Below are 14,340 nucleotides of genomic sequence, written 5' to 3' on the forward strand. Positions count from 1 at the left end.
AGGGTTTGTCCTTGGTCTCATGTTTAAGTGGGTCTCATGTTTACACAATACACCCCACATTGCTTTTGTACAGAGTAGAGGGTTTGAAGATGTTGTTGGGTAAGGGATAAGAGAGGAAATCATACTGCGAATAACACCCCCTGTTGACTCAAAGAGTTGTTGTTTTATCTGTAGGTTTGATCAGGATGTGAACAGCCTTGCGGGCCACAAACGTACTTCAGTCTTCAAGGTGCATTTCCCATGAACCTTATCTGTCAAGTTGCCCACATCAATCCAGTCACAGTACCTTAGAATAGAAATGTTAACATTTTCCAAATGTTAACTGATGCTGCTGAGAGACAGTGCAATGACCTGAAGAGAGCTTTCTGTGCACATCAATGGGCATCACTCAACCTCGTAAATAAAAAAAACACAAAAATAAATAAAATGTTATTTGTCACATGTGCCAAATACAACAGGTTAGATCTTACCTTGAAATGCTTACTTACAAGCCCTTAATCCATTCACAACAAAATGTGAAATAAGTTACTTTCTAAAGGCACTGTAGCTCCATCGCCTTAATCTTCATTTCAATTGGTGGTGGTTGACCCTCGCCCTTTGACCTCTGTGGATTACAGGCTATGGCATCTGATAGCTAACGATCCCAAAGCTTTAAAAACTTCTATCTCTTCAATGTGAAGGGTGTGGATAAAGTGTGACTAAGCAACCCAATAACGACACATCCAGTATATATGGTTGATGAGGAGTCACACTTTGTAGATTCTGCAAAGTGTGTCTTACATTATAATATTTTGTTCCAGTTTTGATATGAGTTCCTTTATTTCAGCTCATAATGTTCTCCTGGGTTTCAAAATGAAACAGTGCTTTGCATAATTCATAGAAAGCCATCAGATGATAATTATGCATACTAGGCAGATTCTTCTATCAGGGACTATGAACTGTGAAGCCAGAATAGGAGAAACAAATTGGCTTGGGATGCATTCTAGGTCAAGGTGTGAGCCTGAGTGTGAAACTGAATATGCAGATGTAGAGTAGGTGTGTCTCAGATTTGCGTGAGTAGGTGTGTTTGCAGGGCCAGAAAAAAGGAACTGAGCTCTAAAAAGCACCTGCGAATGAACAATAGTGCACTTTGGAACTGCCGATACGCGCTACCCCGAATCCACAGTTTTCACAGGAACAGGTGTGAGCTCCACAGCCATAGAGGTGTGTTGTGGCTAACGCTGAGGTAGCTAAAGCAACAGAACAAAGAAACTAGAGAGGAGCACTGGAACAACACAGACCTGACCCTTTATGAAGGTAAAACGAGACATTAAATTGGACAGGACAAGTTATAATGCCTTCCAATCCTTCCAATTACCACATGCATGCATGGCTTTGTATTATAAATTCATTCAGTCGGTGACAGGTGGTTATATAAGATTGTTACGGATTTGTATGCGGATAAGGGTTTCAAAGAGTGTCCAATAGGTCAAATGTTTTGCTGTGTTGTACCATATGGTCCTGTGCCTTTATGCACACGTACAAATGTCCTATATGTACACAGCACAGGGGCTCAAATGCAGCGCATGCGGCACTTTCATTTTGTTTGCTGTCGTGGACATAAACATGGACATTAGTGTTTTGTCTTGTGGGTTTCCCGGGAGACAGGAATTAGATCAACCGTTTATCTACAATATGACAACATCCAACTCCCATGATGCTCTGTGGCACAACTCTAATACACCACATCTCCTCCCCACCTACTTTAATTGTCCCCACTATGAACAACAGTCCTGAGAAGGTGTCTTTAAACACCTAGGTGACGACTACTGGGTCAAGGTGTCACCTAGTAACAGTTCTGGACCACTCATGACTTGTGGTTCTGTCGGTGTTGCTTTTCTCAACAGTAACTGATCTGTGTGGCTTTTCCAGATGACATCCTCTGCAGTCTAGACAGTGTAGGACACAGGACCAGTCTGCACAATGATTGTAGCAGGAACCCACTTTGGTCCGTTGAGGTAGTTCCTCGCTAAGACAGTTTCTCCAGGATTGAAAGCTCTGTCCTTTGCTCTCAGTTCACAACGTTTGACTTGACTCTCCTGTTGACGTAGGACTGTGTCCTTTGAGTTCGGATGTTTGAATAGGTCAAACTTGTGCGCAGCTCTCTTCATGAGTAGCGATGCAGGCAAAGCCCTTGTGATTGCATGATGCATGTTCCTGTAGGATGGCAGGAAACTGTTCTAGCGTTGGTGCAGTGTCACTTGACCCTGAGATGTTTCATGGTCTGTACGAACCTCTCCGCCAGCCAGTTGGTTGATGGTTGATAGGGTGTGGACCTGATGAGTTGTACGCCATTCACCTGTAGGAACTTAGCCATTTCTTGAAACACTAGCTTTGGTCCGTTGTCGCCAATGAGTTGGAGTGGAAATCTGAACCGACTAAACACTTCTCCAATATTCTCAATGGACTTCTCTGCAGTAGTAGACCTCATGATGGCAACCTCTGGTCAATTGCTATCAGCCGGTTCAGATCGGTTCAGATGGCCACTCCAACTCGTTGTCGACAACGGACCACAGCTAGTGTTTCAAGAAATGGCTAAGTTCCTACAGGTGAATGGCTTACAACTCATCAGGTCCACAGTTTGGTGAAAGCATGGTTTTCCTATGGTTATTTTGCATACACCCTTCCCACAACTTTCTGGGAACAGTGCAGGTTAATTGTTTGGCTTTGGAACATTCTCAGCACATTTGAGGAACTTGACAAAAAAAACATTATTTTCTTAGTATTTCATTACTTTAACAGAACGTTTCCTAAAACATGGTTACATTTCATTTCAATTTTGGTAGTGTACTAGGAACATTCTCAGACTGTTTCAGAGAATGCTATGAAACAATTTTCTTCTGTGGGAATTTAAGTACATCAGCATAACGTTTCCTACAGGTGTCCTCATGGTTCTATTTCAAGTCATGTTCTCAAATTGTTCTGAGAATGTTAAGAAAACTTTCCAGAAAAAAACACTTGAAAACTTTAGTAATGTTCAGAGAACATTCCGTTCTCAGCATCAACAAAACTCTCTCTATCCTCTATCTTGTTAAACCTCTTGCTAGGGGGCGGTATTTTGACGTCCGGATGAAAAGCGTGCCCAAAGTAAACTGCCTGCTACCCAGGCCCAGAAGCTAGGATATGCACATAATTGGTAGATTTGGATAGAAAACACTCTAAAATAATGTCTGTGAATATAACAGAACTGAAACCCCGATGACAAACCACCACCCCAAAATAATTCAGCATTACACTGATTTCAATGGCTGGCACATTTATTACAGGGAGAAATCCTCCCTGATTGCAGTTCCTAGGGCTTCCACTAGATGTCAACAGTCTTTAGAAAGAGTTTCAGGCTGGTTTTTGGAAACATGAGGGAGAAGTTGTAGTTTTTCTAAGTGGCTCCCATTTTGGCTGTAGTGTTTCCAAGCTTGTGAAGGAAAGCGCGTTCTTTGTTATTTATCTCTGGTAAAGACAATATGGGACATCTCGAGTGGCGCAGCGGTCTAAGGCAGTGCAAACTGCGTTGCTACGGATGTTGGTTTGATACCCGTGCCAGCCGAAACCGGGAGACCCGTGAGGCGACGCATGGGTTTGGCCGGCCGGGATGTCCTTGTTCCATCACGCTGTAGCGACCCCTGTGGCGGGCCAGGTGCATGCCCGCTGACATGGTCACCAGGTGTACCAAGTCCGACACCAATTCTGGTCCGACTCAATCAGTTCAGGCCCCTGGAAAGAGGGCCACTTCTGGGCCGACTCCTCATTACTAGCTGGGTATATTCCTCCCTTTTTAATCACGTTGTTTTCCTGCTTTTCATCCATCTCGAATCCTTTTCTTCCATGCCTGACGATGCTAACACGCTCTCTTAGCTAGCTAGACTCTGCATTTGTCTCTGCTGGTAATACGCTGTGCTAACATTAACTTAGACTGTACCATGGGATATAACATTTTTAAACTTGTAAAAACCGACTTCTTCCAGACAAAATAGTTCCTGTAGGTTCAGACTTACTCATCGCCAATCTTTTGTTATGTCTTGTGGGTTTCATAACCACGTCTTTATAACGATTAAATGATGAGACAGGAATTAGTTCAACCATTTATCTAGAACGTGATCATCTACCAACATCCAACTCCCATGATGCTCTGATGGGACAACCCCAATACACCACATCTCCTCCCCACCTACTCAAATTGTCCACATTATGAACAACAATTATATACAACCTTACAAGTCCAAGCGTCTTGGTGCCCGCCTATCTCTCGTAGGGTAACGGCAGCCAACCTGCAACAATGTCTCTCGACTGTAGCGTTGACTCTGGTGTAGGCATGTGAGTAGCCTATGTCACAGTCTCATCATATACTTGTGTGGGTGCGGCTGAGTCAGTGTCCTGAGAAGGTGACTGTGAGCCCTTAGGTGACAACTGCTGGGTCAGGCCTGCAGATGAAGAGTGCAGGTCAGGCCTGCAGATGAATCTGTCCCCCAAGGGGAAAACAGTTTGACTGAATATACAAAATGTAACATGAAACTTGACCCAGGAGAATTACTTATTGTGATGGATAATGTCAGAGATTCAAGGCACAGATATGTGATGGTGCTAGTATCACACTAGTAGTTTTCTCTTTTCAAGAGAAATGGTTTAGCCTATAGTTGACGCTTAAATTGTGCTATGAAGTTTCTAGTCTTACTATGTTAACTGTCTGGTAGTTTCTCAAACCATAGATGTTTTACTGCTACTGCACCTCCTATGTGTTTGCTTCAGCCCAATGGAACTCTGAGGAGATGGTGTATCTTTATCTATGACGGTCTTTGTTGGGGCATACTCAAATACAGCATTGACAGGATATCAATGCCTGCTCCAAAGTTTATTTATACATTGCCATCCCTGCTAGCACATTTGGTTCCTTGGACGTTGAGGGGACGTTTGTTTTTGGTTTCACATTGGTTGTTGGAATGAAGCCATACGTTTCCTGACCGGTAAAACTGAAATTTTTAAAAACATTCTCAGAACAGAAGTGAACATTTTGCTTGTTCTGGGAACATTTTATTTTTAGGTTGCAGAGAGGTTCTGAGAATGTTTTATTCTGGTTCCTCTAAAATTTTCCTGGTAGGTTTTATTAATGCTCTGAGAATGTAAATTATATGTTATTTTGAGGTTTTTGTATAATTTCTTTAAACATTTCACTGAATGTTAAAATAAGACTTTTTATAACGCTGCTAGCTTATTTTGGATTAACTTTTTTGAACTCCAAGCACAGATGGGACACTTGGAAATGAATTTCCATAGGCATGAATCATGCAAACATGTATTTTTTTTATTGTGAGATGGCATCAGTGAAATTCAAACCTATAATGATCTATTCTCCATCCATGGAATTAGTCCACTGAGCCACCAGAATGGAGCTAGCATGCAATATATATATTTTTTACACATATAAAACAGTTAATTTTAATCTATTCAAACAGACCCCCATTTCAAAGGGAAAATGCACTCATTAATAAGATCAATTGTGACCAATTAATGGGCACGGCGAAAACACTTAAACACACTTAACAAGAGAGAGTTTAGCTGATGCTGAGAATGGAATTAATGTTTTTAAATAACATTCTGTGAATGTACTCTGAACATTACTTCAGTTTTCTTGTGGTTTTTATGGAACGTTTTCTTAACGTTCTGAGAAAGGAATGTATGTTTATAAATAACATTCATAGAACTTTCTCTCTACAAACGTTTTCTTCTGTTTTTTTAATGGAATGTTTTCTTAAAGGGATAGTTCACCCAAATTACAAAATTACATATTGGTTTCCTTACCCTGTAAGTAGTCTATGGACAAGGTATGACAGCAATCAATGCTTTGGTCTAGTTTCCATGGCACTATTTCCACATGCTAATGTTTTAGAATTTGTGGACAAATCCCATTCAAGTAATGGAACCGATATTAGCATTTTTCACGCAATTCTCAAAACATCTATAAGTGACTTTGTTGAGCTTCACAATCAAATTTTGATACTTTTGGATGATTTTGATATGAAGCACGAAAAATGCTTATAAGTCCCATTACTTGAAATGGATTTATGCCACAAAATGTTAAAACATGAACATGTGGAAACGGTGCCAGGGAAACTAAACCAAAGCATGGATTGCTGTCATACCTTGTCCATAGACTACTTACAGGGTAAGGAAACCAATGTGTCTTTTTGTAATACCAAGAAAATAATGTTTTTGCTGTCAAGTTCCTTAAATGTGCTGAGTCTGTATCAAAGCCAAGCAACTATCCTTCACCATTCCTAGAAAGTTGTGGGAAGGTTGTATGCAAAATAACACATGGTTCTGAGAACGTTATGTTCTAGCTGTAACTGCTGATAAAATGTGTTTTTGTAATGCTTATTCAAATGATCATGGGTCGTTTGGACAAAGAATTGGAGAGTTGTTTGTGTGTGCAGGGAGTAGTAGGGGATCTATTCAGTGAGCCGGGTGTGCAGGGAGTAGTAGGGGATCTATTCAGTGAGCCGGGTGTGCAGGGAGTAGTAGGGGATCTATTCAGTGAGCCGGGTGTGCAGGGAGTAGTAAGGGATCTATTCAGTGAGCCGGGTGTGCAGGGAGTAGTAGGGGATCTATTCAGTGAGCCGGGTGTGCAGGGAGTAGTAGGGGATCTAATCAGTGAGCCGGGTGTGCAGGGAGTAGTAGGGGATCTATTCAGTGAGCCGGGTGTGCAGGGAGTAGTAGGGGATCTATTCAGTGAGCCGGGTGTGCAGGGAGTAGTAGGGGATCTAATCAGTGAGCCGGGTGTCAGGGAGTGAGGGATCTATTCAGTGAGCTGGTGTGCAGGGAGTAGTAGGGGATCTATTCAGTGAGCCGGGTGTGCAGGGAGTAGTAGGGGATCTATTCAGTGAGCCGGGTGTGCAGGGAGTAGTAGGGGATCTAATCAGTGAGCCGGGTGTGCAGGGAGTAGTAGGGGATCTATTCAGTGAGCTGGGTGTGCAGGGAGTAGTAGGGGATCTATTCAGTGAGCGGGTGTGCAGGGAGTAGTAGGGGATCTATTCAGTGAGCCGGGTGTGCAGGGAGTAGTAGGGGATCTATTCAGTGAGCCGGGTGTGCAGGGAGTAGTAGGGGATCTATTCAGTGAGCCGGGTGTATCAGCCATGTTATATCTGAATGCATGCAGCTAAGGCTTTCCTGTCTCTGACAATGCCGGGAAAGATATCACGGCCATGCTAGGGCATTGCTGTTGCTGAGATACTATCAGGGTTGTATGATAGAGGATCTCATTTAATTTCAGTCTGCAACAATATGGTTTGCCAGCTGGAGAAACTCACTGATGAATGAAATGTGTCTCAATCTGTCTCCTTACCCTTCCTTATGCCTGATACTATTTAGGTCCTAAAACTGTTACTGTAATTGGTACAGGAGCCCTCTCTGACATTGTTCTTAGCTGCGAAGGCTGTTGGCCAGTAGGATCTTCCACAATCCTCCATCCCTCGCTGACTCTCTCTTTGAAATCTAACCTTTAATCCCCACACGTCTATCCCTGGTACTGCCCTTCTCCAGATGTTCAGTCTGCTGTAATGAGACTTTTGCTCCTAATACTAACTCAACCTCCCTCCCCTCCTCCCAGAACTTCTACTACAACAATCCCAACCCCTGTACTTGAAATACCGACGCACAAGTGTAGCCCATCCAATCACACACAACCCCTCCCCTCACCTCAGTTAACAATGCAAAAAAAAACAATATTTTCATCATAGCAGCATGCACTAAGCACCGCTAATTACCCAGATCAAAGGTTACTTGTGCTCCTGCCAGATTACATATCATTCTTCCATTTGAGCTTCTACAGATGTACAATTACAATAACCCAAACAAGAAATGTGATATGTCTGACAGGCTTTGATATGACTGCCTTTTGTTTGATCACACATTTTCTGTCTTACACTCAAACCCCCTGTCTGTTTTTATTTTCCACCTGTTACTGCGGTGAGGAGTGGTCCTTTTCTGTAGGTCTCATTCATTGTTCATTGTTCCCCCGAATGGTTAAGGTTTGATTTGGGAAGGGTAAGCTGATCCTAGATCTGTGCTTAAGGGCAACTTCTACCCATAGCCGTATGAACTACAATAAATACTGTTTTATACTCCCATTACTTTCCATTTGAATGTGACTTTTCAAGCTAATTACGTTCCTGCTTTTTAATTCATTGTCATGCAAAACACGGACATACCATGGCATGTGACATCCATGCACAAAAAATTGACATAAAATCACATTGTTCTCTTGTTACTTGACAACCATGAGCACTGTAGTTTCCCGGCTGACATGTTTTGCTCTCTGTCGCCTCACAGCAACATAGAAAATGAACATTCATCAGAGTCCCATTGAGTATTGCAGTTTCCATAGCAACAGGGACAGAGTGATGGAGAGTGGGCGAGATTGATGGGGAGTGTGTAAAGGAGTAGGTGAGGTAGGAGTCAAAACAATGTGTGGGTGTGTACATATATGTGTGTGTGAGAGGGAGACAGAGAGAGGAGGATGAGTGGGAGGGAGAGAGAAAGAGAAAGAGAGAGAGACCGAGGCTGACTGTCTGTGTGAGGGGCGGCTGTTTTTTCGCCGTGAAACCTTCTATTCGATAACACCCATTCATGCATTTTTCTGTCTCATTTTTTTCTCCCAGGTGGACGGAGTGACAATGACGCTGTCTGCCTGACTATCTGTGCATCTCCTCATTATCATTCTCCCTCCCCCTCTCCATCCAATCCTCTAGTCCTATCTACCATCCCCCTGTACACAACACACAAAGCCAAACAACCACCACCACCCATCTCTAACAACGTCTCACACACACATAGACACACACATATAGACACACACACATTCGCACACACACTACCCCTGTCTCCTGGAAAGGGATTTAAAGATTCGCAGCCTCTCATTTGTAATCAGATGAAAGAGAGGATTATCTCAAGGTTTCCTCCATCTTGTTCACAGCCAGGATAGAGGGAGGGAGAAGGAAGAGGAGGAGACTAGTGGAAGGGAGGGCGCTGTGGATGGTGCGTAGCGAGAGAGGGGGGGGGGAGTCACCTGTGGATGTGAGGGAAGGAGAAGCGCTTTCCTTTCCAACATCCTGGACTAACAGGGGTTCTCCGGGGATCCTGGGGGATAACTGGACTCTGACACTGAGTGATTGAGAAAGAGAGGGAGAGGAGGAGGAGAGAAAAGGAACATAAGGCACGGATCTCATATTCTTCCTGAAAGGTAAGCAGGGGTTACAACAGACTTTTCAGGATGAAATGGTTAAATCTCTGTGTGTGGGTGTGTGTGCATGCGTGGCTTGCATGTGTGTGCGTGTGTATGTACTGCATGCATGTGTGTGTAGGGTGGGGTGGTGGGGGGATTGATGTAGGCCCCTGAGTGAGTCAATACATGCAGTCAGTCACAAGCTGTCCCTAGTCTCATACAAAGTTCAGATAGTTGACGCATTGTTATTATTTAGATGTGTGTGTGTGTATAGCATAGCAGAAAGAATATCCATTTGTTGCGTTGTGTGAGGAGGTATATTCTGAAATATTATTGTAAAAAGAAGCATTACTGTAAAAAAAAAAGGCTACTAATTCATTCAATTGACTTCTCACATCTCTATTTTCAGACTACCACAGATCAGGTGTTTTGTTCTCGTGTCAGCGGGCAGAGTGTTAGCACGCCATTATTTTTCACTGACTGGACGCATGTTCCTACACTTTATGGCATATCATCTGCCTGATCCGTCTATTGGCAGAAGTGACCTTTGGTTCAAACCAGCTTAGATGTAGCCAATTTATAGGAGAGAGACAACTCCGTGCTTCGGATCAGCAGCAGCTTGTTAGCTGTGAGGAACATGTGGCTCGTCAGTCAATATTAAAGAAAGGCATGCTAACACTTTGCCCACTGACACCAGGCCATACAGTGATTTCATTGCACGACATTAAATGACTTGAGCGTTTGCTGTTGCCGGTCAACATTGTAAACATTGAATTGAATGGGTTTGTCTTGTCTGTAGACAATCCGATTTACATATGTTGTAATTCACTGCGAAAACATTCAGCTTGTGAGCTGTCAACACAGATTCCTTCAATAAATACACTGAATAATGCACAGAGACTAACATGAGACTAACACTATCATGCATGTTATCCCAAAAAGACTGTAACAGATATTCATTATAATATTCATATTCAGCCTGTAGAGCCCCTCACAGAGACCCTACATGTAAATAACGAGGAGGTGTACCATGGGACTGGGGTGGGATGGAGAGCCACCATGGGACATTTGGCTCCAAGGGTAGAGCAGACTCATTGGTGATGCTTTTTAAACTGCCCCTAGAGGCCTCATATGTAAAGTAGAATAACAAGAGATCAATGGACAATTAAATGCATATTTTTCAAAAGCCCATAGAAGGTACATGACCATTTCTGTATTGTGTGTGTATATAATTTAAGGGTATTTGATTTAAAAGTTAAAGGTTTTGTGATTGAGGTTCAGCACTCTAGCCGACATCGTATCATCACGCCATGTCACAAGATAACACATCTACTACCAAAGCTTTAGAGAGCCTACATTGAAGACACCCCCTAATGCTCTCAAAGAAGACATAGACAATCCTGTGTTTCTCTTGTAATCTTATGGATCAGTGAGGGGCTGATCCAGACCTAATCTGAACGGCCTAATCTCTGCCACTGTGAGTGAGAGATACCTGACCAGTTTGTTCATGGCATGCCCCCTTCTGTAGTGGACAAAACCAATGACCCTCTGGTTTAGGCTGGCACCACAATCTGTGTACAAGAGATAATCAAGGCCTTAACGTTTAAGCTGCAGAGACCAAATGGTCGTGTCTGTGTCTCTCTTGTAAATCAACAAAACAACTACACTAACACTGTGAAAACACTCGGGACTAGACTCAACTTCAATTATAAAAATGAAGAAAAAAAAACACTGTGAAATTCTAGCTGTCAAGTCTGGCATTACACTAGACTACTCCCAGCAGGATGATGACTCATCCCATAATGAAGCAATTTGCATGGTACCAGATGACTGGTTTCATCAGGACGTCCTCATGCATAAACTGTGTCAGCTTTCCTTATCATACAATAAGAGCTTATATCCCTGAGCCATATTGTTGATGCTCTGTTAATTTCCATTGTGTTCCAGGGCTTTCCCATGGCAGAGAGTGGGCATCCTGTGTCTGAGTTATACCCACCAGAGGGCAGTGTTTCCCTTGACTCTGCCCTCTTTACCGACCCCTTTTTACCCCTCTCCCAGAGCTCCACAGATGGGCTGACAGGTCCCCTGAGGCAGGAGGAACTCAGGAGGAGCTCCAGTGAGCATACAGCTCCATGCTCTAACAGAGACAGAAAGAATGACAGCCAGGGGCCTACTCAGGCTGTCCAGCACACCATCCAACAACATGTGGACCCCAGGACTACTGTTCGCCCTCACAGTATGGCTGAGTCATCATACACAGCCCATCACCATGAAGAGGGCATCACCAGCCATGGTCACCAAGCCAGCGGGAACGTGTTATCAGCCTTCGGAGAGAGCCAGGAGCCTTACCCCTCGTCATCATCCCAGAAAGACCTGAGAGGACTGGATCTGTCCAGGCTGCCTGTCCAGAAGAGTCACTCACATACCCTCCACATGCTCAATGAGGTTTCTGCCCCCCCACCCCGCAGTGAGACCAGATGCCCCTTGTATCCAGGGAGAGACTACCTTTTCCAGGATGCCTCTCCTCAAGCCTTCTCCAGGTTTGCCTGCAAGCAGCCCATGCAGGTCCAGAACTGCAACACTGTCAACACCACCTACAGAGGGGGAAATGGTAGAGGAGGCAGCCCCACACAGCAGCCTCAGGCCGGGAGTGTCAGGGTCGGTGCCCCTGGCCCCTCTAACACGGCCACTGAGGTCTGCGATGAGACCCAACAACAACATTCATGTGAGGAGGCCATCTGCTACTGCGCTTTTGTCCATCACCACGGGGCGTTGGAGGACACGTTTGCGGCGTACTGCCACCCCCAGCCCATCCTCGCCACTGCCCAGTTGATGCCACGCTTTCCAGGCACCGAAGCTAAGTTCAGGGACCAGAGGGTGCTGCCACCTCACCCGGCTCCTACCCTCATCTCCCTCCCTTGTCTCATGTCCTCTGGCAGTGAGACAGGACTGGATGCCAAGCGCCTGCTGCAATGCTGCAACCTCAATTGCCATCTCAACTGCTCCTGGGCCAACACTCTGCCCCCTAGTGGAGCCCTGCAGCAGCAGGAGAATAGTTGTCCTAGCAGCAACAATAGAGCCACCAGGGACACAGGGACTATGACATCCCACAGGGAGCTCAGGGACGTGGGGGTGCAGACTGGGAAGATCCACGAGGCATGCCTGGCCCATGTGTTCCCCCAGGTCTGCCTGGTGGAGAAGAACAGGAACGAGAATGGGAACGAGAGCGGGAATGAGACGGATACATCCCAGAAGTCCCCAGTGAAGGAGGTGAAGTGGGATGCGGAAGGGATGACGTGGGAGGTGTACGGGGCATCTGTGGACCCTGAGGAGCTTGGTCTGGCCATCCAAAAGCACCTGGAGCTGCAGATCAAGGAGACGGCTGGCCGCGCTGCTAACCTTTCCTGCCAGGATACGGCCACGTCCCGGAAGAGCAGTAGTGGCGCCGGCGACAGGAAGAAGAGGGGCGGGGTGATGGGCTCAATCAGAACCCCAGCCTGCTGCGCAAGCTCCAGCACGGCTGTGGACTGATGGGGGGGAGACCTGAACACTGTGCTTAGTGGTCAAGTTGGCAGCAGCTTTATTATGCATCAAATGTGACCCCAAAACACCAGAGACAGTGTGACCAGCCTCACATAGTGAATAAGATCATCTGTGTGTCAGTCAGAATATTGGCATGTGTACAAGAACCTACCATCATATTGATAAAAGAGGTGAATGGACAGAGTGAAAGGTTGTATTTGGATGGAATTCATTCGTAATTGTACCTTCATCATCAGCATAGATGCCCAGTGATAGAACAGAGCACTGCCACAACAGTCAAACAAAGGGATACAATTATTTCTTTATCATTTAGAGTTGATTTATTTACTAGGGGGGAATAACTAGGGGTTTCTGTAAACAGACAAGCTAAAAGTTATTAACAACACAACAGAAAGCATCAATACACCATAGACTTCTAATCACTATGGCTGGAAATATGTGTCTATCTTTCTCATTTCTAATGCTAGGATTTAATCAAATTATGTGTGAATATTTGAAGCATACAGTAGTTTTTGTTTTTTGCATTTCTTTTCACATTATTTCTACTGCCCCATATTCACATTGAAAATATAGAGAAGTTATCACAATCCTGATTTAGCAGTACTTCATTCTACTGGCATATAAAACAAGTCCTTAACTAACCTCAAATTCTGTGATCTCAGAAGATTCATCCAACACTGTGATGCAGCGGAGAATACCGTGACATAGAGAAAGGGTTAACAGACTGGAAAACGTTGATCAAGAAAGCTGAAAAATCTCATCAGATATCATTCAATACATTAATGCACATAACTAAAGGCCAAATAGCCTATTTGTGAATAATACTTTCTTTCAATTTTTCAACATTGTCATATGAACATTTATTGCATTTGACCCTGTACTTTAATATGTCTCAAACATTATGGGTAACGGATCTAATGTGTTATATGTTCTGCATGATTGTCTCAACCACAGCCAATGTTTTAGTCATGTACTGTATCTAACCAGAGGGTTAAAGGTTAACTATCACCACTGTAACAGTATCTTATCAATTTACTGTGCCATAAAAATGTACTGCATTGGTAAAATGGATGAGTTACAACTAGCCGGTCAGTTTCATAAACCTTTCAAGTATGTCACTTCCATATTGCATTTGAAAGAGATTTTGCTCAATCAATTATCAATTATAACCAGATTTAAAGTAGCTTTTACTGTTTCTACAATGCAGGAATAACTGTTTTATCATTAAATCAGTAATATAATGTTTAAGAAAGTTATTCTTGTGTATTAAATAATTACCAAGCTTGGCATTAAAGGGCTCTTTTGTTCTTTATAGTATAATTTGAATACATATTTTGCCGTTTCAGATCATCGCACAGGCTGTTCATCAGTGTTGGGTTTGTAGTGGAGGGCGTGATGATACGTTAATAGCAGTCCTTATCAGTAGAATATGACTGCTGTTATCAGGTCTTTAGAAACCTGTATTAATGGTTATTAATGGTTATGTATGTATATCAGTGGAGGCTGCTGTTGTGAGGACGGCTCAAAATATTGTCTGGAATGGAGTT

At 43.8% G+C, this 14,340-nt stretch overlaps 1 protein-coding gene across 3 annotated transcripts; it reads left to right on the plus strand.

Moving 5' to 3' along the window:
• The first annotated feature begins 1,063 nt into the window (after positions 1-1,063).
• On the plus strand, positions 1,064-14,081 carry LOC118400431 (GRIN2-like protein). Of its 3 annotated transcripts, XM_035797304.2 has the most exons (4): positions 1,065-1,296; positions 8,359-8,477; positions 8,688-9,268; positions 11,198-14,081. In XM_035797304.2, the coding sequence occupies exon 4, from the start codon at positions 11,207-11,209 to the stop codon at positions 12,779-12,781; it is 1,575 nt and encodes a 524-aa protein (XP_035653197.1). In that variant the 5' UTR covers positions 1,065-1,296; positions 8,359-8,477; positions 8,688-9,268; positions 11,198-11,206; the 3' UTR covers positions 12,782-14,081. The 3 variants fall into 3 exon arrangements, with proteins under 3 accessions (XP_035653207.1, XP_035653197.1, XP_035653186.1); XM_035797314.2 differs by lacking the exon at positions 8,359-8,477 and having other exon boundaries at positions 1,064-1,296; positions 11,309-14,081; XM_035797293.2 differs by lacking the exon at positions 8,359-8,477.
• The last annotated feature ends 259 nt before the right edge of the window (positions 14,082-14,340 follow it).

This window comes from Oncorhynchus keta, chromosome 2 (genome assembly GCF_023373465.1).
Source record: "Oncorhynchus keta strain PuntledgeMale-10-30-2019 chromosome 2, Oket_V2, whole genome shotgun sequence".
Lineage (NCBI taxonomy): Eukaryota > Metazoa > Chordata > Actinopteri > Salmoniformes > Salmonidae > Oncorhynchus > Oncorhynchus keta.

What these genes read in the sequence shown, in the direction of transcription:
- LOC118400431 (XM_035797304.2), top strand. Translation starts at nt 11,207, where the DNA reads ATGGCAGAGAGTGGGCATCCTGTGTCTGAGTTATACCCACCAGAGGGC.